The following is a 27556-nucleotide window of genomic DNA, read 5'->3' as shown; positions in this document are numbered from 1 at the left end:
TGAATCGCTGTCCAATTAAAAAATATGTTTGGCCAAATCGTTAAAGAGTCATCCACGGAAAACTAGGTCAAAATCATTCGAACGATGGCACATCGAAGCTGCTCGATAAATTAATTGTGAGCATAGCGACGCGTTCGATTTAAATTGTATTTGCAGTTTCTTTTTTTGTTGCGTGTGAAAATTAAAGGCACGTGGTGATTTTTAGCGTGACGCGCGTTCGTGAAAATTGAAACTAAAGCAAACAAAACTGAAATTCTGAGCTGGATGGAAGCGTTAAAGGTGGTGTGGGTGCCATGGACCGAAAAGAGAAAACGGGGTAAACGGAGGAGCAGGAAGGTCGTCGAAAGAAACCGGTGCGTCGCGGTGGTCGGTCGCTGCGGGGAAAGAAGGGCGCGACAGGATCGTATTGGATCGAGAAGACGAAGGACACACCGTCGACATAGAGGGTGGCCTCGGGTACAACGAGATACAAGAGGGTACGGAAAGCGAACGATATCCATTCTCATTCCTCCGTGGGGAGTGGATGTTGTGCGAACGAACCGCAGAGAAGACGCAAATACCAATGCACCGGTACGTAAGCACGAGACGGACGGGGAGCGTGTTACGCTTGCAACCGTACACCGGCTTACATTCGCGCCTCTGTACACGGAGACTGCACGTCTGTTTTGCACCGCTGTTACCGCGTGCTACGTGGCCACGTAGATTTACGTCCGTTTTATTGCCGTCGCTGCGGCATACTTCGTTTTACGAATACGGGCAAAGGTACGTCGCGCGCGGATTTTCGCCGCACGATGGAATTTCGTTATTTCCACTAGGAAGCCACGAACGGGCTCGTTCCGCGAGCGTCACCATCATTGGAAAACTCTGGATGCATTATCCGCGCAACGCGTCTCCCTACACGGCCGTCACTCTGTTTTATCCGCTCGTCGCGGTTAAGCGCGCGTACCACCGCCACCACGCCATGCCGCCGTCCTGTCGTCGATCGGTCTCTAACGTTACATTATTTCAACAACGGGACCGGGATAACACATCGATTCTAATTTATCTCGACTCGATTCCTACTTCTTAGTACTCTTCTTTTTCTCGATATACCAAGAGAGAGAAACGTTACCGCCACGATTGCATTTGCTGCGGTCACAACGTCTGACACATATTCTAATTTAGTATATTTTCACGCGATAGAAAAGCCCTTGGGTTAGTCTGACGTTTAACCATGCGCCGTAATGTTAATCGTAAATTGTTAACGAGCTTGGAAAGTACAGTTTGAAACACGAATTACCCTTTACACGAGTACGGGAACGTGGCATCGAGCGTCCTCGATATGCAAACGTTCGATTAGACGACGCGAGACGTATCAAGTTTAAATTGAATAATGCTTGTTTTGTAAAACGAGCCTCCATCGTACGATAACAGCGGCAATGATAATATGTAATTCAATTAATGTACCTGGCTGACACGGGATTTGCCCGTTCGAGTTTCCAACTCCCAAACTACCGCCTGTTCCTCCCGCGCTCCCATTCGATACCTCCTGGTACACATCCGATTCCCACCGACACGCGCGCATACAATTCCCAGCGATGTTTTCTATGTACCGTGCAAACATACATTGTTTCATTTCGCCGCGTTCTAATATCACGTTCGTTCGCGAACTCTCGTTTGTTCGAATGTTCCTAGCAGCGCGAAAGATAAAAATGGGACGAACAATTAAAATAACCTGCTCCGCGCCACTTTCTGCCAACCGAAATGAAAACGATGAGAGTGACTGCTGCGAATGAAAGAATTAAGAAATTCTTCAGCAATTGGTGGAAACGACTACTGCGATCCTGCTTTAATCATGGTTATCCCAGCTACAGACTATATTTCACATAAAATTGTTCTATTTACTCTCCTTGTGCATCAGAGGTTTTAAAACTACATGAATTCTTGCGCTGCAAAGAATTAACCGCTTAAAAGATGAATTCATATGTATCTACCTGGGTGTTCCTGGTGTACCCGTAGCCCATGAACCTCTCGTCATGAGGAGGAACGATATCTCTCGCGACGTAAAAAGGTTCGTAAAGGAATTCGAAATTCGTCACATCGTGACTAATGTAGACCTTACCATTCTTCACGTTTCCAAAATATCTATGGTTTGGAGTAGTGTCCAGTGTCCATCTAGAAATCAAACAGAAAAATACTAAAATTATTATTCGATTCCATAATGAATTTTTATGAAAAACTATAAAGCCATAAAATTTATTCGTTCGTTATGAATTTTAATACATGTCTAACGCTCGATGTAACGTTTAATAAGTTTATACATTGTACCGTAAAGTCCACCGTTCCATTTCCTTCTCTTAACTACGACAATTTCATGAATTATTAACCCCTTTTCGTGCCATTTAGCTCGACGAAATTCGGGCCTAAACGCGTAAGCGTCAACGCGCGGTAAACATATCAGACTGATGCTAAACTGCTACGTAACAGAGATTATAAGAATCGTGACTAAAACTCAATGACCATCGTGATTTGCTGCCCGCGAGCCTAACTCGTGATATTCTGGTTTGGTTAAATAAAATGTAAATTATACGTCCTTGTATAGAGAGTAACTCAGGTTTTAACGACTAAACGTTGTCAGTATATTGTTCTCTTCCTTATAACTGTTCTTCCTAATTGAGTCTTTGTCAGATATTGGGAAAGTTTAGCCATTAAAATCAGGGAACTATGCGTGTACGTTTAGAAAATAAAAAATAAATCGATTTTTCTTCCCTGACAAAATAGAACCCCCTTATTAAACTATATGTATAAGAATCGCGAAGAATCCTTACCTGGTAAAATTCGTAGCGAACTGATTATGAATGAAGACCTTTTGATGAAAAGGCCTAGCTAGCCCCTTCCTCGCCAATCTGACCAGTTCCGTTTTATTCTGAGGAAATCTGACACGCGAGTCTAGCTCGTACGTCGGTATCACGTAGGCGCACTTATCACAGTTATCGGTCCTGAGGAATTCGTCGAGCGCGCCGGTCAAGTTAAAGCTCGGCACAATGTCGACGTCCGTCAAGAACACGTAATCGGACTGACAATTCTTTCTGGCTAGATTCCTCATATGGTTCTGCGGATAAACGTTACGTATCCGCCAGTTGGTTTGCTCGTTGGAAATCCCGTTCATCAGTTCGTTCAACGTTGCTTCCGGTTTGGCACAATCCACCGCCTGAGGCAACTCGAAGTCGCGCGGCTGCTTCTTCGGCGGCCTGACCCTTGGCACGGCCAACGAGAACGCGATCCTTTCTCTGATCGGTTCGTAGCATCTTCTAAGATAGACCAGGTACTTTTGAACAACTTCGAACTCTTCGTCGCCAGCCACGTACAGGGCCACCGACATAGGTCCTGTCCAATGATGAGCGGCTTGAACGACCGAGTGTAACTTTTCCACCGAGCTTTGCGTGGCCAAGCATACGCGATACGCCTGCGACAGCTCGATGAAGCTGCTGCCGACCAGAACGTGGTCGAAGGTACGAAACAATCTACGGGCGTCCCACCTGCCGAGTTTTATGTTCAGTTTCAGGCTACTCGCGTCAACTGCCACTGGCTGATAATCTTGTGTAACGCACTCCGACTGCTGCTGCTGCTGCTGCTGCTCTTTGATCAACGTACCGAGGTTCCACTCGGTTATGACGTTTATAGCTTCCAAATCTCTGGGTACGTCGTCCGGAATACAGGTTTCCGACTGCAGCAACAAGAAGGTCAGCAGCATATTCGAAAGCGCCAGGATAACCACGCTGGTCAAACTGAGGTTCCATGGTCGGCATCCCAACTATAAACGAAAATCAGGCAATTCGCATCTTTAGTAAGCTCTTTTAAATAATTCAGACGTAGAGGTGCGTGAAGAATAAGTGAAATTAACTCGTCCACAACTCGTTGTAACTCTGAGGTAATATACCATGTACGAATTTAATCTGTATATGTTAAAATTCAGGCTTTCTTTTATTATTATTTACTACAACTTGGGAATCGTAAACGATGCTTTCACAAATCCATGTGTTTCTTAAATGAATATACTATTTTTAATAATCAATTTAATTAATCAATGTCTTAGTATATCAGAATTAAATATAAGAACCAACACTTGAAAGACTAAAGAAGAAAAGAGAACGTTTCGAGACATTAAACGACCAACAAAATACGGCTACCATTATAACTTTCGAACTTTGCATCAGAGTTCTACTAGCAAAAATCATACACCGCCGCTATTTCGGTGTAAAACATCGCGTAAACAAGTTTTACGATAAGAAATCAAGTCCTCGGCAACGGCGTATTAGGTCTGTCTAAAACAGAGCTGGTTGCCTGTTTTATCGCCCTAATTACCACGTCGTCAGTTTCTTGCCGTCAACAGCAATGCAAAAATGAAACACTAAACTCTGGTGAACTGTTAGGAGACGTTAAAGTCTAACGTGGTGCACCACGATGTTGCACCACCTTTACAATTATCAAACTTTTCTTTGCTCCCAATATGGTTGTTTGCAACCCACTAAAAACCAACTTGAACGTAAATACATCCGAGAATAAACATATCTACCTACTTTATGTCCGAGTATGTAAAATATTCATTGTTTTTTTAAATATTATTAGTAAAATTTGGAAAATAATATTGTTTAAAAAATCGTTCGATCGTTTAAATTGTCTCCATGATATAAGTAATACTTCTTCTCCAACACATCGTTTCACGATACTGGATACCACGACGAAACTTAAAACTCATATGGAGATATATCTGAAAAGTCTTGACCGACTTACGGGAAAAAGCATCGAACGCATTAAGGTCGCCCATACAGTACGGTTGATCATAATTCTGGTAACTCGACCCCGTCGATATCCGTCTCAGTGAAATTGCCGAGTACTGTGTTACAAAAATGTCTACAGACAACGTATAAAACGAAAGTACTTATACATATACAGGGTGTTCGGCCAACCCTGGGAAAAATTTTAATGGGAGATTCTAGATGTCAAAATACGACGAAAATCAAGAATACTAATTTATTGATGCAGGCTTCGTTAAAAACTTATTAACGTTTAAAGTTCCGCCCGTACTGAATTTTTTTCTCGAAAGTGCGTAGGGTTTCGGGGGTACGTCTATTCACCAAAAATGGTTATAATTGAGCCCCGCAACCGAAAATAATTTTTTCAGAACGATTTGAAATTTTTGAATTTAATTGTTAATAACTTTTTAACGAAGCCTCCATCAACAAATTGGTATTCTTCATTTTCGTCTTATTTTGACCTCTAGAATCCTCTATTAAAATTTTTCCCAGGGATGGCCGAACACCCTGTATGCACGACACATTACTTGTTCCTGCGTCTATGTATAGAATCGATGACGCGAATTTTATGTAAAACTTAAGAGCTTCAAGAGAGACTCAACGTTGAACTTTATCTATCAATTAATTTTGAACTTAAGCTTACTTGCGTTATTAAGAACGTGGACGCGATAGATCTGTAAAAATTAAATATTCTGAATTTTTTAATATCGAGATAAATATCATGTATGTATATCCTAAGGGATTCATTGTGAATAAATGAAATGAATACGGACCACGTTTTCCAAGTTAAGTGACGCTGGTGATAAAAATATCATATTCCAGTAGATGATATACAACCAAGTCCGAGATGACTTTTATAAAATTGTATTTCAGGGAATGGAAACAATAAAACAGAAGGCATATAAACCCATAGGGGGGCCGACAGGTTTAATGAAGTTCTACTATGTAAATAGTGTTTTTTCGTTGCATGGTAAAACTTCATTAGATCTACTGTCCCGGTGGATTCTACATTTATCAGTATGAAAAAAAAAGGAGGTAATTTGAACAATAATTTCGTGAAAATTTTACGAGAACGTTTCAGCGATATTAAAAGGACAATGTAACTGAGATATTTTTATAAAACAAAACTACATTCTGAATTATTGTTTTTATAGTAGCGAAATTAACACGAAAACCCGGTTATTTTGAACAAATATTCAAAAGTGTATGCAATTGATGGCAGGAGTCGAGGCGCGAATGGAATGACATAAAAGTTAAATACACAGTAAAATATATTTAATATAAGACATTATACAAAGAGGAACTAAACATGGCGTTCCGTTCTCACATGGACAAAAGAACGTACTGCAAAGGTAGGGGAGCCGAACACGGCTGCCAACCGCGACTCGCGCGTCGCACGGCGGTAACAGCAATTTTCTTTGCAAGCCCGAAAGTATAGAAATTCCATTAAACGAAACAACAACGCTTTTATCAAAACGTAATTGCTTGTGGCTGTGTAAGATAATGGAAAATAGTATCAGGAATCGACTAATATTCCGAAACTATTAAATCCTTCGCGTAAAACGTACACGGTCTCGGATGTTTTCGATTCACTCTCTTGTAACTTTCTTTAGAAATGTTATCCTTTCTACCGACATCGTATTTTCATTTCATTTCATCGGTTTTTACTTCGTGCTCACTATTCAAAAAACTAAAGTCATCCAGTCGTATCTGCGGAACTGAAACGCAATACCTTCCACGCGGAAACTCGTATTTATTTTAATTAGAGTTCGCATCGTCAAGATACGGAGCAACTCCGAAGGATCGAATAGCTTATCTGAGCATGTTATCGCGTAAAATCCAACACCACCGATTCATGAAGCCATTTTTCAATCCTGAGGATATACGTGTCCGATGAGTTTCTAGAAAAAGAGTTTGCAGCTGCATAAAAGGGCTGAAAAATAGGAATCGTCGCGACGAATCACGACACTCGTAATAATAGCGCAATTACGGTGCTAAACGGAAGAAACTGATTGTAGGTATTGTGAAGCAGCCACGAAAGTGCAGAACAGAACTCCCGGTGGAATCCGGTGAAATTTCGCTTGGAAACAGCGGCTAGAACGATAATGGATCGTACGACTTCCGAAGGCTCGTGAAAGTCAGGCTCACGTATAACCACGCAGGGTATTTAATAATCAAAATATAATAGTTTACGCTTTTGACAAGATAATCGCCACTCGACCATACCATTATCTTTATCGAAAACTCCCGTAAACATGGCACGAGAGGCGACACACGCTTTACGAGTTACCCCATTTTGTTTGGAAACATGTAAAGTGAATAAAATCTGAAGAAAATGCAATGCATATTTTCAACGATCATTTTCTTTCGTTAAATATTTAATTATAGCATGAAAAATGTCGTATCAGAGACTCTTTGATTTAATAAGTAGAAAAACAGTTTTTATTAAACTTTCGTCTTTATTAATATATTTAATATATTATAATAATATATTTAAATTGTTAGTAGCAGATAAACAGAAACGTAGACGCTGAATGTGTGCAGACTCTCCACAGGTGTGGAGCGTACTTGAGGATTATAAGTCACAGTCCCAGTACGTATAAGGTTCTAAGGTAAAAAAAAAAAAATAAAAAAAATAAAGTACTCGGCACGTCCGTCGCAGCCGGGATTTTTACAAGCCGAAACTAACCTCCCGTAGAACTGTTCACTGTACTGTAAAACGCGAGAAAATTCCTACCGCCCCTCGTAGTACCTGAACCTCGAGAGGCGTTTCCGTCGCGTTTACGCAGACGTATTAACTTATTCTGACGCGACGTGGAAAAAAGGGGGTAGAAGACTGGAAGAAGAAAGGGAGACAGACGTCTCCATATTTAGCTTACCGTATTTATTTGCATACTGTTTGCGGAATATTCATTTGCATACTATTACCCTCGAGGAACCACGAGGGTGCGGTGCACCTATGCGGACGCGGACGCGTGTCGAGTAGACTGTCGCAGTTTTAAAAAAAAAGTACACCGTCATCGAGTAATTCATATTTCCAAGCAAGCGAAAATAATATACGTAGAAATTTTATCGAACGGTCTTGTTAATGGATCGAACGTAAAATACCATTGGGTTTCTTTTAAACGAGAGAAACTTGTGTTGAAATCAGTAACACATCAGATATTTGAAATTATATTGCCGGTATACTGTTCTTCTTGTACGAGATACGAGGAGTCACGTAATCTCTAAGCAACATTTTCGTTGAAACAAATCCGGTAACGTCGAACATCAAGGACCTTTAACAAGGTAAACAAGCGGAACAAAGACGTGGGTTCAGCTGAAAGGATAATGTTATCCACCCTTGATCTTCTCCATCTCGAAAACATGGCATCGTAACGAGGCAAGGGGAGGAAGAAACAGGAGAAAGAGCATGATTGATTATGCAAACACATTGTTATTACCGATTCAGTGTGTCCCGTACGCTGCGTGTACCACGGCTGGGAAATGTATGCACGTTACACAGCTAACCCATTATCAAATTGTGTACTTGGGCTTTCGTTAGGTCACACACGAACCACAGCGGCAGGCTTTACCGGGGCCGAATCTACGATGCAGGACGAAGGCTTGAAAGCACGATTCACCATACCTGTTCCTCCCGTATGTTTTCGAGCAGAACTCTATCCTTCCTGTAATCGCGATTCCAGCGTGTAATAAACGATGCACGGTCTCACGCATCGTCTCGCATCAAATGATTTTTACCACACTGTTAAACAATGTTTCTCCTTTCGAATACGATTCGCATGGTTCGAATAAACTGAGTCATAGGTAAATAGAGATCGAAGCGCACGATCCATAAAACTTGCTCTGAAAATAAATTTCTTTTCGATTCGCAACGAGAATACGATTCGCCACTACGCAACGAGAACCAATTCTCTTAAATAATAATGGTAGAAATTGTATTTTCTTCTTCGAACTGTTCGATAAAATAAATACGTCTGACTCTACTTTCACATGTTACTTCGCACAAATTATAATCATTTTATTCCACGCAATTGAAAACATCCTCTCGTATTAATTAACCGACTGTGGAGCGAAAAAACAAAGGCAAAGGAACGCCGACCGTGAACAGTTGAAGCTAAATTTACTCGAAAATCGTGACGGTCGTCGAAACAGGAAATTCAACGCGTTTCACGATGATGGACTCGGATGTTGGAAAAGGAGGAACGTTCCATTGGTAGCGATATTCGCAGCCCGGTTCGACCACCTCTTGAATGCCGTTCTCAAAGGTGCTGAATAGTTGATGTACACATCGAGTTTTTACTCCTGTTTCTCGATTTACCTGTTAAGACAGAAGCGAGGAGAGATAGAGAGACGGAGGTATAACAGAAGGATGGGTTAAAGACCCGTCGTAGGCTGGAAAGGGAGGAAACGGCTGCGAAGATCGGAGCTAGGGATAAAGGGTAAATTCCGCCTTTCAATTTTGCTACAGTCCCATTTTACTTCTAGTTCAGTGGCTGGATGCCGGTGCTGCCGGTGCAACGGCGGCGGCAACGTAACTTAGCCCAGAATAAACTGAATACCATTCATTACGGCAACTCTCCCTTCGACCGCCACCATCATCCCCTATCCTTCTTAGTCCTCCAACCTTTCCTGTTTCGCCACCCTCCTATCTTCATCCTTCTGGTTCTCGTGCACAAACGAAGCGTCGAAGGCGGCGGCGGCGGCGGCGGCGGCGGCGGCGGCGGCGCTGAAAAGCTGAGAATTGGAAATTCTTTGAAACTCCCTCTTCCCTTTCTCGGTCTTTTTCTTTCACCACGGTTGAAACGACGTAGTCGCTTCTATGGCCTCGGCCTCTCCTCTACTCGAATACACCCGTTGAAAGGGGTATTGGAAGGAGATGCGGTTTGTGATAATAAACGAATTGCGCCCACCCAACCGACCCCTTCTTCCATGAGGAGATAAGCGAACGTGCGTATTATCGAACTCGCGGAAAACACCTCGGGCTGCGGCTACAGGAGATTTTGCGAAACGCGACATCGAGACGTCCGTTTGGAAATTCTGTGAAACGGTTTTTGCGTGAACCGATTACGATTAGAAAAATCTAGTCTAAAATCTATAATATATCGAAAAATATTGACATACACGCGATGGCCAATCGCAAAACGAACAGCATAAATAGAAATTTGAAAAATATTTATATCCACGGTTAAAAGCTCTCCCCATCGCGACGCTAATTGCAAACGTTCAGTTCCGGATGTACAAAGAAGAAAAAATAATTAGCCAACCTCGATGAAATCTCAAAAAGGAATTTCTTTACATAGCTGGGGGTCAGGCATAACTGTCGTAGTCCGGAAAGTACGGAAGCCACTTTTGTCGAGTGGTGAACCGCTGCAATTAAACGACTGCCCCTCTCTTCCTCCCTACTTTCGCCCTACCCCCTTGTTCCGCCACGTTTTTACCCCAGTTCTTCTTCGTCCCTCTTCTTCCTCTTATTCTTTCGCTTCCTGTTCTCTTTCTTACGTCTTTACGCGATAATTAGCAGCTCTTCAATTTTACCCCCCGGTGCACGTATTTGGTTTGCATAACTACCGAGATAATTAAACAAGCCGCGATTCTCAGATGTGCCACGAACAGACACGCTGGGAACAGGAAGAACCGAAGGAAAAGAAGAAGGTTACCAACCTCGACCGTCGCGGAAACACGCGCCCGCGCTAAACCCCTGCCCCGTACCCTCTTTCTCTTTTCGGGAAGTGTAAATCGTGTCAAGAGACGTCGCGCGTGCTTCCTCGTCGAGTAATTAGCGGGCTTTGTCGTACACGAAAACTAAGTAGCGGACAGCGTCCCGCAGAAGAATGCAGAAGAAACAGTTGCACGGCAACGTTTCACTTCGGATGCATAAAGAACTGTACATTTCACAGTGGAATCTACGAAGCGTTACAAAAACGCGACATGCAGGACAATTTAAATTATCCTACTTTTTTCTTTTTTTATTTATTTCTTTAACTATATTAGTTATGACTTTGACACGCTACACCCTCGCTCTTCTTCGATCTTTGGTTTTCAATCGCCATCATCCTCGACAAACATTGGTCATCTTAATCAGACGACAAGGAAATAATTCCTTTCACGGTGGAGAACACGAATTAGCTGTTAGAAAAATGCACTCCGATTAATTAAAAATATATGCACAACGTATTTACGAACACGTCTCTTAATTTGACGGCCAAATAACTGACAACAGTGCATTTCCAGCTAGTCGTGTAAAAACAAATGACAACAAATTCTGTTTTCATACTGTCGGTCTAATGAAAGGCAAACGTAATTAACTGTTCTCCGATGTATGCGAAATTAAGTGAAGTACTTACAATTTAAGAACAGTCAAAGCGACTCTTTCTTTCTCAAATCCTTCAACGTAGAATACCTTGCATGCTAACGTTGTTACTTAATTTGGACAGCCATGTTGGATATTCCACTGAGAAATTTAGACCAAACAACTACCCCGATAAAGTTCAACGTATCGTTAACCCGTGACTAAAAAAAAAAGAAAAAAAAAACACGCACACAATGAACCTGAATGGCACTGCATGCCGTAGAAAATCCATCGACGGTTCCGTTCAATTAAAAACATTGTATCAAATTGAACGTACGGCGGAAGTCTCGCGGCGAAAATAAACAAATTCGCGTGACGGAAGCGTAAAATTGTCGGGAAAATAATTCAGCGAGCGCGTGGAAGATCAGACGGCGCGTCGGGTCCGAGGGATGGGTGTAATTCGACGTTCTCGATTTGTATATCCGTCGCACCGAGCCCATCGAAAACGTTCGGAAACGATAAAACAATATACCCAGGCCGACCGTCGAAAACACTTGGAAAATGTATTGAAAACACTCGAAAATGATTGAAATCAAACAAGTTACCGAACGAACAAGAGAAATCTATCTATCGCGACTACCGCTCACCGCCATCGACGCGCGTATCAGATCGAACGAATCATTTCGGATACACGCACCTGCCGAGAAATACTATCTACGAGGTGGATAAATTGCACGTATCGAAGGTGATAGGGACTCGTCAAACGTTCCGTATTCTCGCCGCAAACTAACCGGTAGTTTGTCGCCGGTCAATGTTCGATCATCAGCTGCGCAACATCGATGTTCGAATTTCAACGGTTATTTTTTTTTTCGACAAAAAAATAAACCCCAACCCTTAAGAATGAACTCGATAAAAAAAACTTGCGAATCGAATCGATGAAACATTTTTACATGTCGTTCGGAATTTACAGTTACTCTTTGGTTGTTTTTTTCAATAATATATGATAGTAGGCATATATGTAGATTTATCTAAATATAGCAGAAAATATGGACACGTTTCACAGAAACTGTACACTACATATTGAGATACGGTATTCTCTTTTCCATGATCACGCCTGACACATCCAATATATTGGATACTCGTGATTTATAAGTGGGCGTATCAGACTGCATCGATATTCTCAACAAAGAGTTGTGTAAGCCATTGATAAGAACGAAACTACGCGTATAGACAGCAGGATGTGGCAAGTACTCTTAATTTTATTCTTCGCGTACGTTTATTTACAAATCCAATAAACGCGTAATTAATCACTGAACACCGATGCAAAAACTTCAATAAAAATCGTCGAAGAAGCACTATAATTATAGTAAAAGTTATAATTTTATCTATACAGATTTGCTTTCAACGAATTTAGTATGGTTAATATAGGTAGTATAAAATGTATGCAAGTAGCTCAATTAGAAAGGAAAAATGCAAAAGCTCGTAAAATCACTAGGTACCATTTAGCCTTTAGGAAACCCTATTTATGCACCGCAAGCTGTTATTACGTTGCCGACAATTATTTTGATAGCGAGCCATTAGGTAAGCTGCCATAACCATAATCTGATACGAAACTCCTACAAGCAGTGGAAGTCACGCATGGAGTTACAAGCTGCCACTCTTCCTTCTCGTGAGGCTGTAGTACGTATATTCATGTGCATGTACCGTATGTAATGTACGAAGCAATTAGATTAATTAGAAACGTTTATGACACGGAATAAATTAACGTTCCGATTGTATCTAAAAAAGGAATACGTAAAAGGCACACACGCGTTAATAATGATTCTCGACAATTTAAGTTTTCTAATATTTATTTACTAAGTTAAATAATTATTGATAGCTGGTTTGCGTCAACTTGAATAGCGCGCGATAAAAGTTTCGCGCGCGTTCTAGAAGAATGCAACTTCCCGCGTTTATCTTTTGTTTCGGCGACAATACGTTCGACCATGCTCTTACCTCGTGGCCGCCTTACGAGACGGACGCATCGCGCGAGTACAATGTTAATCTTGTGATATGTATATTATATCTATATGTATATTTATATGTGATTATACTATATTAAAGTAAGTTTTCGCTCACAATTATATATATATATATATATATATATATATATATATACGTATAGACGTTTCGTTATTACATTAAAAAGTCCTGAATACCTTTCGGATAAAAATATTCAATTCCAGAAGAAATTCCGGCATTCGCCTCGATCGTACGCACGGACGTCGTATTTCACGCGAAACAACGCCAAGTTTTTATTCGATTTAAGGGGGGTTGTACCTCTGAAAAGGATGATTTACAAACTCGCGTTTACTAACAGAACTTCTAGATTTGTTTTTCTTTATAAAACCACTTTTTTTTTACGAGCATTATCTGTCCCGAATGTTTTGTCAGGAAATATTTTTTACGCGTTGAAATATACGGTCCATCGAAAGCCAACATCCAAAACGGGCCTTCGGAGTTTTAAATACAGTTCTGTGTATGGTTTCGTAAAATCGATCTAAAGCACACACGTTCTGTGCCCGTATCAGCTTGCACATTTAAACGCGACCTCGCGTTACACAAACATCATGAGATCGGAATAAAATTCAAACGTCAGCGTTACGCTCTAACGACGATTCTCGGTATTTACGGGTCAATTCGATACGAAAATGCACGGAGGAGCATGATTAACGATGTGCCCGTGCATTGTATGAGTGATCGTTGAACAAACGGGGGTGCAAGAACTCAATGCTAGCAACAAGACAATTTCCATCTCCATACTCGAATAACGCGAGCAATTTTCAATTTACCGTTATTGTGGCAAGTTCGGGATGACATTTACGCTTCGTTTCTGATCGTAATTATGCAGCTGTATCGACGACAGTCGACCATTCCGTTTCGCTCGCTGACCACAATAATTGGCAGCTAGCACCAGGGCTACACACTTCGATACTCCTCATCCATCCATTCATTAAGATCGCTTTCATATATGGCAATTCCGCAATGATTGTTTCCTCGCCCGGAGCGGCTCAATTAACGGCGTCAGGCTGCGCTGACACGTACACGCACACGCAGACATATCAAAAGAGACGAATATGGAGACGGGAAGGGAAAGGGTGAAGATAAAGAAGGAAGAGGGATGATAGGCAGGTTGGGTGAAAGGGAGTGAGAGAGAAAGACAAGATAATTCTCATTGTTGAGCAGTGGACGCCCTCGAGGCGTCCGCCACTTCAAAGCCATTCGACTCTCCGTAGCTCTCATCGAACCAGAGTCCGGCAGTTAATGAACTGCCCTTCGGCGTTGCAATATACGTAGGTACTGGTCGTCTAGGAACCCGACCAAGTGCTGGGGAGACCCATTATCCATTTACATAAAGGGCCACAACGACCCCGCTAAGGGTTTACATTGCTCGCTTAACCTACGAGAATTTCCGAGACTCTCGCTGGATTAATAGTTCCTTGATTCGAAGACAACGCTATTTTTATTCAGGGTTAACCTCTTCTGCTCTACGCATCGTCGATTAAATCCGCCGACAGAGATTCTACCCACTCGATATTACGATAAGACATCCTGATAACACAATATACGCTGTCTTCTACATCAGGATGACATGCTCTACTTTATTATTCACTTCTGACAGAAATAAATGTCGATAATACACTCGTAATTATCCTTGTGACAGTTATTCGTTCAAGCTTTGTATGTAAACAAAACGTGTTTATATCACAGAAGAGGAAAATTTCCAAACTTGTGTTTATACAATCGGTTTTTTATCCTTCAATTATTTCAGATTGTTACATAAAATACTGTGCTCCGATACACGCCTAACTTACGATTTTCTATTATATGTATGTCCTGTTTTTTAAAACTATTAAGTTAGCCGGTATTTTTCTCGATTGAAACAAGGTCACGCACGGGGGTGCGAGAATCGAAACCACGTGAGCGTAGTGACACCATCGTCCCCTGTGCGACCCTCGAGTGGCGACATCTCGCACGCGATGCTCGTTTATTTGTGCGACCGATGCAGGACAATATTCATCGAAAAAGTTCACGTTCACGTAAAATCGTTACAAACGATTAAAAATGTTCCATGCACGGATAATGATGAACAAAGTAGAAATGATCCATAAAGTAAAAAACGGCGACTGTCACTCACCTGAACCATTGATGTGTATTGACACGCGAGACAGACCTCCCCTCTTGGTGACAGTCTGATGGCGAAGTCAGTCTGTGCCAACCTTTGTCGTTGGCCTCGCGGCCCGTACATTCAGCATCAGGTCGCGCACAACACCCCTTTGCACGCACGCACGTGATAACTGTTCGCGTCACTGACACGACCACGCCCACACGCCACGGTACCTTTGCTTACAACGGGAACGTTGCCTCGTGAGAAGAAAAAATTACGCGCGTTTGTTTACGCCTATGTCGAATTGATGACAGTCCAGAAAAGTACGTGCAGCCGTCGCCAGAGGTGCTGCAAGCGTTGACAGGCGCGCAGCCGCGGCCCCGTTGAAAATCGATGATTCCCAACACTCTTCTACGGTCAATCTTAATCCACCAGCGATAAATTTACTCGAGATACGTCGCTAATTTCTGCATAGCGGATTCAGTGTAGCCAGCAACGTTTGTCAGCACTTTGTTCGCACAGGTGCGCAGCAGGTGCCTAGGCTGTTCCCCGCGCGAGGCTAGCTAATCAACGAGACAATCATATTCAGATCGATCAGTCGAAAGGTAAAAAATTATTTAAACTTTTTTTTATAGTTTACATTTTTTTCAACCCGATAATAAATTACTTGTAGTTGATTTTCACCTGAATACCCTACCTTAACCAATTAAATTCCTCGGTAAATGATTCCATTTCTCTATACATACATATATTGATTCACATTATAAACTGTTGATGAAACATTCATCGCATAATCCGGATCGCACGCCATTTCCCTTCATTCTGGAATGTCTAATTAAACAAAACACTCGACATGAAAAGCGATGTTTGAAATTTGATTCCAGCAAACTGTATTACTCCGTCTAAATTAATTATCGGTACTTTTGAACGAATCCTCGTTTTCTCTGTCCCTCGAGCGAATTTCAACGAAATCCATTGAACCGGCTGCACAACGAGCAACGTAGCATTTAAAGCACCGGATAACAGTGGACAGGTGTTATCGTATTTGCACGAGCACCGTTCCGGTTTCCTTAAGATAACGCGTTAAAACTAGAACTCGATAACAACACTCCGCCGCACCGCGCCGCGCCTCGCGGAAATTAAATAGCCGCATCAGAATCCAACTTTCTGACGGTGGCTGCCCGCTCCACTCGCGCGACGCGTCAAAAATTTCACGAGTTTATTGCGGAAGATAATTGCCTAAAGTTCAGTTCTAACCCAGACCTATTTTAGAGAAGAACTCTGTTTTTTCGGGGTAAAATTGTTTTTATAATAATAAAGGTACGTGCGCGTGTTTACCTATTCATGAGACCGACCGGTCACGACACACGGCTAGGAAAAATGTGGAAGAGAGGAAGGGCTCGCAGTTCTTAACCTCCCGGCCCTTGAAATTCATTCCTCGCGGATAATCCCACGGATGATCGCGGATAAAAACGGTCCCCGTCGGTTACGTTCACCTCGTGGAGCCACGACGCGACTCGAAGCTCATGGCAGAGAGCTGGATGGACTGCGCTCGCGGTGCTCAACATGTCAAAAACCGTTGAATAATTTCGGAATTCGCCGAGACTGACTGGCTGGGTCTATGCATTCCCTAGTGTGCCGTACAGTCAACTTGTCCGTACCAATGTAAAAGTATACGTAGTCCTGTGTGGCTGGTCAGCCGTGTAACCCGAGTCGTGGCAAACGACTCTACCAGGAGAATCCCAAGATAACATTCGAATAAATAAGTTATCTCGATGAAACGAAGTTTAAATGTTTCATTAACCATCTATAATTTTCCGGATTCCCGCCACTATGTAATTTATTCGTAAAAGCTTAATAGTAGCTAGAACGGTAACAGCCCCAACATTTCCCAGACAAGCCTCTTGGAAAATGTTGCGATCTGAAAAATATCCCAAGACTGTAGTGCACTGGGTCTCCGTCATTTTTTCTCTTCATACTTTTACCGTGTGAATGTCCAATATTCTACCAGTTTCGATAGCCGAGAGCCAAGAAAAATGATTAAATCTCGAAAATTCGGTAGGAGAATCTCGTATGAGGAACAGCTGGAGAAAGATAGTGACTGGCAAACGTAAGGATAAGTGGACAGAAGTCGATTTATGCAAATGCTTCGACAACCGATTTAAATACGTAGTTTTTTCTGAAAATGTTCCCTATAGAGTGAAAATGTAAATTTGCGGCTGGTTGAAATAATTGATAGTGCAAGTTATATATAATATATATTTTACAATTGATCAATTTTACGATAGATATGGTGTAATCTGTACTCGATCAATGTTTACGACGAGTTAAGAACCCATTAAAAGAAACGTATAGTTTGTTTAAATAATGATTAAATTACACATGCCGTAATTTTCAATATAATCAAAGGCACAGCGCTCGATTTATAATACGATCCACCTTCTCCATCTCGTAAAAATGACGTTGCCTCAGGGACTCCAAATATGAATCTTCAATTAGATCGCGCGAGTTTAAGGGCGAACTAAAACTCGACGTACACTCGACTTTTTTCGACTCACTCAACGAGGGTATTTTACGGGCGTGGACATTTTTCTTGGAATATTTACTAGAATTCGTGATGATATTCTTGGAAGCAGTAGTTTCTTGGTCTTGTTCGAATATCGTTGAACAGATAGAATCGCATTGTGTCTGTAACAATATAAATTTCACTCGTAAAAATAATTATTGAAAAATATAGCCAGCGTCGGAAACGTAATTAAATGGACATTATTAATTAGAATTTTGAATAAAATGTGTCTGATAGAAGAGCGAGATATGAAATTTTTGTCCTGTTTGACAATTGAGAAAAGATCCCGATTGGAGTCTAGCGATCATTAACAACTCTGTTAAGGATTCTTAAGGAACCTTGACATCGCGGGGTTTATGATACGGACGTGACTTCTCCGCTATTTTTGAGGATTAGGCCTTCGAGACATTTTTGCTTGATAAAGTACGTTACGGTCATTAAGGAAACTCCAAACTCCACACGGGACTTGGAATCCTTGGAGCTCTTCCTTGCCTCAATAGCGATTGACGCATCGTAAACCCGCGGTAGCGCACATCTGCAGACCACCGGGGTCTTGGGGCTCTGGTTTTCCCCAAATTATTTATAACAAAGGCAACGTTCTCGCTCATTCTTGCATGGTGTACCAGGACACTGGTCGGCAGGGTGGGCGGGAATGTTGCAAAAGGTTAAGAAACGCCCTGCCAAGGTGACGACTTTGAGGATTGGTTTAACCAATCCTCACACCGGTAAACGCTACGCGTTTTCGTCACCTTGGTAGGGGATACCGAGCTTAGGTTAAGGGTAACTTTAAGATTCGGTGGAGATTCGTTGGTGACTCGTTTGAGATTCGTTTGGGATTGGTTTGGAATTTTGAGACGATCGAATTTACACCTCGAATCGTCTCACCTTACGATAGCGGACTAAAGTAGCAACGGGCTCTCCTTGAATCAACGGGATTCAAGGGTATCGGCAATTTCCCAACATCAGTTGGGTGGTCCTTCGCGCCACGGTTAAGGGAACACAGCATCGGAGCTATTGTCATACGCACGGTCCGCGCAGCACAGAGCAACTGGGCATAGTGCTTCGTGGCCGAACCAACTCAACAACGTTTGAAAGAGCATAAAGCATTGAGAATGACACGATAGTTGAAAGCATTCTAGAAAGTATATGAAAAATCCATTTGTCGGACAATCGTACAAGGAGATATAAAGAAAAGGATGATCGTGTAGCATTCACGAAAGAGTAAGAACTCTTGATTTACCTTTACATCGGCATCCTGATCCTTCAAAGGAGGCAAAAAGTACTTCCGAACGATATCGTGCTTCGACTGCGACACACACAAAGAAATGGATCGTTTAGAAGCTTTTTCGTTAGAGATCGAAACAAAATACAACATTGATAGAATTGGTATTAAAAAGAATATATATATATATATATATATATATAAATGAAATAGAGATTATTCGTGTATAAAAAGTCGTGTTCGTTCTAGTCTCCGGTCGCAGGAAACTCCTTGTGGTGCGGTGATACGGTGATATAAAAGAACTAGCGTTACAGCTCTCCTCTCTGTACCGTCCTCTTTGCTCCGCTATAATGGTGTACGAACCGAGTTGCATTGTTAAAAGTACTGGGCGACACGAGGCTCGAGCAGGAGATTATTTTGAAATAGTTTACCCCTAAAATGTCAGGTTCTCGAGGTTCCGCGAAAGCAAGCCGTTCCCGAATTCCTTTGTAAATTGTTTTGCGGTGAGTGGTGTATATTGACGTAACCACCGAACAGAGAAAGTTCCGGGCAAATATGCATAAAGGGCGTGACTGGTTGAAATTCAGGCCGCGATTACCGATACGGAGGGAGCAGACAGACGAGAATACAAGCAGGGGCCACTCTCGCAAGGACGAAAGTAAGGAAAATGTAATTCTGGTAGCGGTAGGCGAGTCACGGGTTAGGTCCCCTTTCCATAGACGTAACGTAGGTTTATATCCACGTGTAGAGAATTTCTGTGCCTTCTCTCACCCTCGTCTCGTATCCTCGCGTCGGTTCCTCCCTGTCCTTGTGGTAGTTGCGGCCTGCAGTCCTCGCTTTGTGCATATAATTGGATTTAGGTTCGGATACCGGTCTCTACCGGACAGCCTTGGTCCTTTTCCTGCGCGTTCCACGCCATTCGCATCTTACGATTAGATCTAACACAACCTGACGGTTAAGGGCTAATTTTGCATACCACGGAGCTACGGACGAGTACGTGGTAAGAGAAGTCGAATTAGTAAACTGTGATGAAACGCCTCAGCTTTCGGATTGTTATTAAAAAAATCTGATCAGGGGTGTACCGAGTCGGTAGTAATTTCTAATTTAGAAATAAGCGAAACAAATAAAGCGACAATTACGTACAGAGTCAACGAATTGTCAAAGACGCGTGTCAACGAGGAAAGATGAAACGAATGGCGAATGAAAAAAAGATGATGCAAGGCATTGTTAACATAGAAGTGGTAGGTAGCTAATTAATTTCATTTATAAATCTTCCGGCGAACCATTACCAAGGCTCGAGTTTCGCGCAACGAACGAGTAAAACGAACCACTTTTCGTCACAATGCATTTCTGCATCCTCTAATTGGCAATTAAGTATCGATCGTAACACGACCGAGTACCGAACGACGTTAATTCATCGTCCTGTCGCGTCTCGGCTATCACTTTTTCCCTGCATTATTACATTATACGTAGCTAGGTATAATAGTTTGTTGATTTTAATACAGAAACGATTATCTTATCGGTGTTTAAACGAATTTGCATTCCAATCTAGGATCGGAGAAAAGTTTTAGCATGCGATTGCGAAGAATTCATTTTGCGTTATGCAAAGCTGTCACGGATTGAAATTGCATTCCGTGGCTGCACCGGATTTTTCATGCTTCGACATTCTGTTTTCGTGCGCAATGTACGAAAATTGATTGAAAATTTTCAAACGGAGAGCAATCATTGGCGGCGTATATGTATGTATAAATGAAAACCGTGCGCGTGACACCGTAGTAGATACCTTGAGCTTTTGCGCTTGCATCAGTATCCGGTGGCGATTATGCGCGCTAACCGAGTTCCCGTATGACCTTTGCCGCATCAGCCACTCTCTCTGCAACAAGAAACAATCCCTGAAGCTGGCTGACATCGGTTCGATGAAAGTTCCGCAGACTAAACTCGCCGCAGAGTTCGCGGCGCGGCGATGCCGCGGGCTCTATTTACTTTTTACGAAAGCTCCCGCGCGCCTGGCTGCAAGTTTTGCGAGCACGCGCGTCAGAATCGTCTGACAGAGGCGCACGCACACGTTTCTCCATCCGGCGCTGGTTCTCCCGTTAAAACTCTAGTAAGATCGATCGATCGAGCTACACCGAAAATCGTCGAGTGCCGACACCCCCCCGTCCTGGAATCCGGCGCAAACTAGATTATGCAAATGCTCTTGGAAAGAGGAGGACGCAAAGGGAACGAGAGGAAAGGTTGAGTGGGTGGAGAGATAGAAAGGAGTAAGAAAAGAGGGAGGAGGGTCGATGCGTCGCGCGAGGCTATCCATAAAAGTTAAATGACCAAACAGTTTAATTTCGATTCTCTATCCTCCGTTTCAATTCCCCGTTTCCTCTTTCTTTCCCTTCTCTCTATAGTACGCATTCTGTCACTCTGCCGCGAAACCGCACCGTTAGTGTGCACGTTAACATCGTGGCGAGTTAAACCACGGGCAATATTAATACAACCTCTCAGGAGTCTGTATAATTATGGGCATTATGGTGTACCTCCGGTCGTCCCCTCGTTTCCAGCCTCTTCGCCCGGTGTTTCGTTTAAACTGTCCTCGACGGCGCGTCCACTGGGAACAAATTTATTCCCGTATATCGGTGCGCCGTGCTCGTACCAACTTACTCGGTAATCCTAGATAATAGCGGGACAATGGACGAGAAATGTGCAAAGAAACGGACTTTGATGAAGTCCTTACTTTTCCAATCGGGAACAAGTTTCGCGCTCGAAAAACTTGTGTCGCGAACCTGCAACGTGTACCTAGACGAATAATTACGATTTGCTATTATATCTACTAACTCGTTTCCATGATAAGGATTCGCGCGATCGCGAGTCGATGGAATTCCGGTTCCCTTGGAATCCACCAGGAACGCGAATACGTGTATATGGGATGATGCTCGCGAGTCCAGGAACAACCTAACCCTGCTCTGAAAAATGTACAGGCCGTCTCCTCGGGTCTGGAGTATTTAGTTCAAAGGCTTCTGGAATTTAGTGTGTCTGTGTGCGGCTGGCGTCGCGCTACAACGGCACGCTGCCTAGAATGCTGTCTCGAAAGAACGGCATTTCGGCCGACTTTCCCAAAACAATTCGTTCAGTCTGTTACAGCGTGCTTCGAGCTCGAAGCACGCCTACGTACCGTACATATCGAGGATATTTAACGTTACCGATTAATACACTGATGGTGTGTGCGTGTGTACGTGTGTGTATTGCGAGATCATCTTCCGAGACGAGAATGGTAGAGCGATAAAAATAAGTCGTTTTCGATTAAACGAAAAACTACTTGACGCTCGATTTACTACCTTTCATACCGTCTTTCCCTAATAATAGACTATTGTCTCCTACTCGATGAATTCGAATCGCGAATCGAAAATTTTTTCACGCGAATTCGGAGAAACGAGTATGTAACGAACGAATGATAAGGTAGCTGCGAGGAAACGGCCGCATGTTTATTAGATTGAAGTTACGAAGACGTCCGACAAGCTAACTCGCTTTACGTCTTCCGTGAAATTGTAAACTGCGATGGGTCGACAGAACCCAAGTTTCTTCTACTTGACTTTCTCAACTCCGGCAGGTTAACTTCCGGTGGGACAAGAAAACAAGATTGCAAGATGTCTCTGTTCCAAGTTCTGCTAACTCGAGTTTCGCCCGTATAGTCGCGCTCTCGTCAAAAATGCAATTCCTCTTTTCCAAATGGTACGTAAGTGACGCGTGACGCGAATCGTTCGAAAAGAAAGTAAATATCGAAAAAGCTGACGATTCGAAGCGCAGTAGCAAGAATAAGCCTACTACTACTGGCTCTTGCCGTATCTAACGAATTTTCTTTTAATTCTCCTTTCAAGACCCTTAAACTTTCGAGCGTTCTCCTAATTTCCAAGGCTGGTGGTACATACATACTTTCCACGCTTTGTATCAAAGTCTCTTGATTTTTTCAAGGATCCCGGTTCACCCGACTACCTAACTACGTATTCCCCAGAGAAAGACGCTTGATATTTTACAGCGATTCGCGTAAAATTTATTTAATCTAGATCATTGTATCGCTTAAATAGTAAATCGCAATAAACCACCTACCTTCGCTTGCATTTCAACTTTATCGGGCCCAAGAGATCGATCGAGCTTTGGTATCGGCAAAGTCTTGTACTCGTCGATGGTGTAGGGCCGGTAGCCGGGACTCTTGGATTTATCGTCGGCGATCGCATTGCGTTCCAAGCAACCACGGAACCTTTTCGTGTCTTCTAACGCGTCTCGATGTACGGTTTCGGAAGATCCTGCTGTGCTGGTGGATCCCTCGATTAGACCACGGTAAAAACTTAACTCGCTGCGATCGTCCCTCGGGGTAGCCGGTAAACACGTATCGTCGTCTGTGAGCTGCTCTTGTTGGCTGTCTCCGTAAACCGACAAGGTGGATCCCTCCGGGGATTGGACGTTGTACCGTGCTCCACCTGACAAAAACACACACACACACAAGATACACGGTTAAAATCGATTGCAAACCGACTAGGAACCGTCGTGATAATCGTGCGATCGAAAAATCAACTGTGATATGACCATGACCACAACTTTCGATAAATAACATTTCATTCGAAAGTAGACAAAGACTTTTAGCGACTAGTTTATTACGATCGAGCCCTCGCGGCAATAAAATTTCTCCCTCTTCGAGTTACGGAACAATTAAACGCGTCCAAATAACAATAAAGCAGGAGATCGTAGGGAATAAACAAACAAACAAACAAACAAACAAACAAACAAGAAGGCTGCCCTCGTGCAAGTGTATATCACCGGGGTGGAAACGACATCTAATCACGAGCAAAGTAAACGTCCTCGGATAAAATTGCATCGTTCCGTTGCCGTTTAAAGCGTAAACGCGGTTCCCTCCCGCCCTTGATCCCCGCCTTGATCCCAGCGTTCCCAAAGGTTTCGCGAAGAACGCGTCATCTCGTTTCGGACTAACTGAATCTCTGACGATAAAGCTCCAAATAGGAACGCGGCGGCTTCCTCGCTTGCTGAATCATCCTCGGGGCGAGCACGTTGCCAATCTTTTTGTTCGGATTCACAGGTATCATCGGGTTTCCTTTAGAACAGTAACTTCGTTTCGCCGAGAACGTCTTCGAGGAACCTTTCCAACAGCCCGATCCCACCCTAACCCTTTCTTCTTCCCCTTTTAAACTATTTACCTTCGGAAATATAACAAATACATATTTCCTTTTATTTTTCTCTGATTTAATATTTATCAAACAGTTTTTCGATTATGCGTATACTCGCGCTGTAACACGATCCGTGACGTCTCGTTTCTTATTCTTGGAAGACGCCGGGCGCCGCGGCGGCCGTCGCTTCGACGTGTCTGCGATTCCTTCGTTCGCAATTATCGCATTCTTACTGGCTGCTCTCCTCCTCGCGTCTTTATCGCACACCGTGGTTTCATTAGATCCGGCATCTGAAACGTTTACGGAAAAAAACAAAAAAAGTCATTTCCAATCATCCATTCATACATACATATTCTCCTTTCGAAAATATCGTTCGTAAACAGATTTAAACGTAAAGCGTAGAAATTTAAATTGTGTGTATGTACATATGTACTTCCAAACTTACCTTGCCCCCGAGTTAATAATGCACTGGTTGGTTTTAAACAAAATGGTACATCCTGTGATAAGTCGGTCGAATCTTTAATCGACGATAAGTTTAAATCATTGCTGAATTCGTGCAAAGATTCCTGGTCCCTCGGCGAAATTTCATTTCTATTCTCTAAGGAATCCGTCGAATAAACTGACATTTCGATGAAACATCAATCTATATCAAAGAAACGCGGAAATCAACTGACAAGTAATCGTAATTATTTATATCGCGTCACGGTTTCTAACAAACAGACAAATGAAAATGTTCGTTTCGAACATTTCGTCATGGAGCTAAATTCAAGTACCGTCAATATCATCTTGCATTCCTTTCTCACGTCCATCCAAAACCATCGGCAATTCCACGATCAAGTCGCGTCATAATCATTTATATCCAAAGTGAATTCTGTATAGTACATTGAACTCATAAAAAAAATAAAATTTAAACAATTTTAACCTCCATAATATACTATATACATAGTATAGATTTTCCATGCAGAATGTTTTATTTACATTCTCCGCTACCTTTCCCATCAATTTCTTAATTTTAATAAATCCTACAGTTTTATAATCTCTTATAACTACTCGAAATATTATTCGAATCTAATCAAGTTCCTTCACCATTTTTCTTTACAAACGATTACTACTGGAAGCGAGAATTATTTTAATTATTGCGCTAAAAAGTGCCGAAAATACCTGGCGCCATCTAATATCAGGGATTCGAACTCAAAAAATCGTGCCAGGATCACAGAATGTTAGAGGAGGTATCCGGAGTAGAGGTTCCCCCACTCCTGCTACTCCTGTTACGCAGTACATTGATTATTCATTAATAACTCCTTTCCTGGGATTCAAATATGAACTTTTAGAACTGAAGAATCTAGTATAGACCCTTGGCAACATTCAAGGATACTTTTTATAACCACTCCGCCCGTAATTGACAAGTTATTAACGAATATCGGAAGTCGGAACATTTACGGCTGTATTACTGTCTTCTTTAATAGATGAATTATCAACTTTTCTACAATAACACACATAGTTTCGCTATTATAGAACCAAGTAGACATCCCTGGCAACATTCAAGGACCGATTTTGCAACGATCCTCGCTCTAATTAATTAATCATTAGCGATAGTTCTCTAATCGTTAGATTAAAAAGTTCCGAAACAGTATGCCGACTTCCGATATTGGTTAATAACTATTTAATAAGGCATGAAATGGTTGCGACAGGTATCCTTGAATATTGTCAAGGGTCTCAGCTATGTTATTAAACTCTAAAACTTCATAAATTAATCCCAGGAAAAGCGTAATTGGTAAATTATCGAGCAGTGGTTCATTAAAGGCAGTGATTTATTAAAATGGTGGAAGAATATATTATACATTCGCCACTAGATGGCGCCACGATTGTTAAACTACTGTTTACATGTTAGATCACGTGAAATAAAGGTTAAGAAAGTTTGTAAAATACATAAAGGTACATAATTCATTATCGCTTAGGAAGGGAATGAGCAAAAAAATAAAAAATGATACTTCCAGTACAAAGAATGGCGGTAGAAATATTTTCAAGGTAAAGTGTGTAGTATTTCCGTACATATTATTATTCATACTTGCATTGTTTTTAAGTGTAAATTGTCTACGATCAGATGAACGAATAATTTTACATTTAACCCAAGTACTATATTTATTTCAGAAGAAAAAACAAAAGGAACGTTACAAAAATAAACATAAATCTATTATTTCTAAAGATAAAAATGTAATTTCTAATGACGAACTTAAAAAGAACACACAGAAAATTAAAAGGAAATTGAAGCAAGCACATAAGGATGGAGAAAGTCATACACCAGATAATTTTGTTCATTTTACCATTGCAAAGGTAGTGAAAAAACATAAGAAAAAGATGCAATCTTTTGCCAAAGAAAAAAGCAATAGCCCTAAACTAGTTACAGAATATCATAAATTAGACATTAAACGACTAAAAGAAATGCTTGCTGTGAAAAAGAAAGAAAGCAAGAAAAAATCAGAAAATACAAAACCACTATCCCTAAGGGAAAGAATGATGGCTAAATTAAAGGCATCTAGATTTAGGTATTTAAACGAAACGCTTTACAACAGTGACAGTTCTGAATCTAAAAACTACTTCAAAGATGATCCAGATGCATTTAAGGCGTATCATGAGGGATATAAACAACAAGTTGAACAATGGCCCTTGAACCCTCTTGACATTATTATATCATCGATTAAAAAAATGTTAATATAAAATTTTGTACAGCATAGATTCATTTTTAATCACTTTTACAAATCACTAACTACTCGTTTCATGTTACAGGCCAAAAGAATACATTATTGCTGACTTTGGATGCGGCGAAGCCAGACTTGCTTCTTCTGTTATCCATAAAGTACACTCCTTTGACTTTGTTTCTTTGAACGAGAATGTAACAATTTGCGATATTGCACACACTCCTTTATTAACAAATGGAATAAACGTTGTTGTCTTTTGTTTGTCTCTTATGGGAACCAATCTTAAAGATTACATAGTAGAAGCAAATAGGGTTCTTAAGATAGGGTAAGTGTTAATAAAATCCAATACAATATGAATATTAAGCTTAAATGTTAATATAATGTTTGTATTATTATAATGAAAATTTATCTATAAAATACATTTCAGTGGTATCTTAAAAATAGCTGAGGTTGAAAGTCGCTTTGAGCAAGTAGAAGATTTTATAAAAGTATTAGATGATTATGGTTTCAAATGTACCTGGAAAGATTTGTCCCATAATTTGTTCTACTTTTTAGATTTCATAAAGGAGAAAGATATAAGTGGCAAGAAAACTAAGTTAATTCCTATTACCTTAAAACCATGTTTCTATAAAAAAAGATAGAAATCAAGAAATTATATTCAAGTGCTAT

General features: G+C 41.6%; 3 protein-coding genes across 5 annotated transcripts in view; 1 reads left to right on the top strand and 2 right to left on the bottom strand.

The window, feature by feature from the left end:
* LOC143344585 (beta-1,4-glucuronyltransferase 1) overlaps positions 1-19081 on the bottom strand; it is a 27789-nt gene extending 8708 nt beyond the window's left edge. The window contains exons 1-5 of one of the 2 annotated variants that reach the window (XM_076770762.1): positions 19042-19081; positions 17842-17923; positions 15266-15798; positions 2808-3793; positions 1974-2154 (exon numbers count right to left, since the gene is read on the bottom strand). In XM_076770762.1, the coding sequence (XP_076626877.1) occupies positions 1974-2154; positions 2808-3793; positions 15266-15376 (1278 nt within the window). In that variant the 5' untranslated portion in view covers positions 15377-15798; positions 17842-17923; positions 19042-19081. Of the gene's footprint in view, positions 1-1973; positions 2155-2807; positions 3794-9358; positions 9443-15265; positions 15799-17841; positions 17924-19041 lie in introns of those variants that run through there. The other variant, XM_076770769.1, reaches the window with a different exon arrangement.
* On the top strand, positions 15663-27556 carry LOC143344595 (ribosomal RNA-processing protein 8). 2 transcript variants are annotated; one of them, XM_076770782.1, is made up of 5 exons: positions 15663-15840; positions 25949-26216; positions 26340-26896; positions 26976-27212; positions 27315-27556. In XM_076770782.1, exons 2-5 carry the CDS (start codon positions 26154-26156, stop codon positions 27526-27528), a joined length of 1071 nt encoding a protein of 356 aa, XP_076626897.1. In that variant the 5' UTR covers positions 15663-15840; positions 25949-26153; the 3' UTR covers positions 27529-27556. The 2 variants fall into 2 exon arrangements, with proteins under 2 accessions (XP_076626897.1, XP_076626903.1); XM_076770788.1 differs by lacking the exon at positions 15663-15840 and having other exon boundaries at positions 25677-26216; positions 26343-26896.
* Positions 21538-24891, bottom strand: LOC143345087 (uncharacterized). The gene is made up of 5 exons (XM_076771869.1): positions 24634-24891; positions 24303-24478; positions 23996-24218; positions 23116-23486; positions 21538-21681 (listed from the first exon to the last, which is right to left on the bottom strand). Exons 1-5 carry the CDS (start codon positions 24812-24814, stop codon positions 21538-21540), a joined length of 1095 nt encoding a protein of 364 aa, XP_076627984.1. The 5' UTR covers positions 24815-24891.

Source organism: Colletes latitarsis, chromosome 1 (genome assembly GCF_051014445.1).
Source record: "Colletes latitarsis isolate SP2378_abdomen chromosome 1, iyColLati1, whole genome shotgun sequence".
NCBI lineage: Eukaryota > Metazoa > Arthropoda > Insecta > Hymenoptera > Colletidae > Colletes > Colletes latitarsis.
This window is presented reverse-complemented; position numbering and strand designations above follow the sequence as displayed.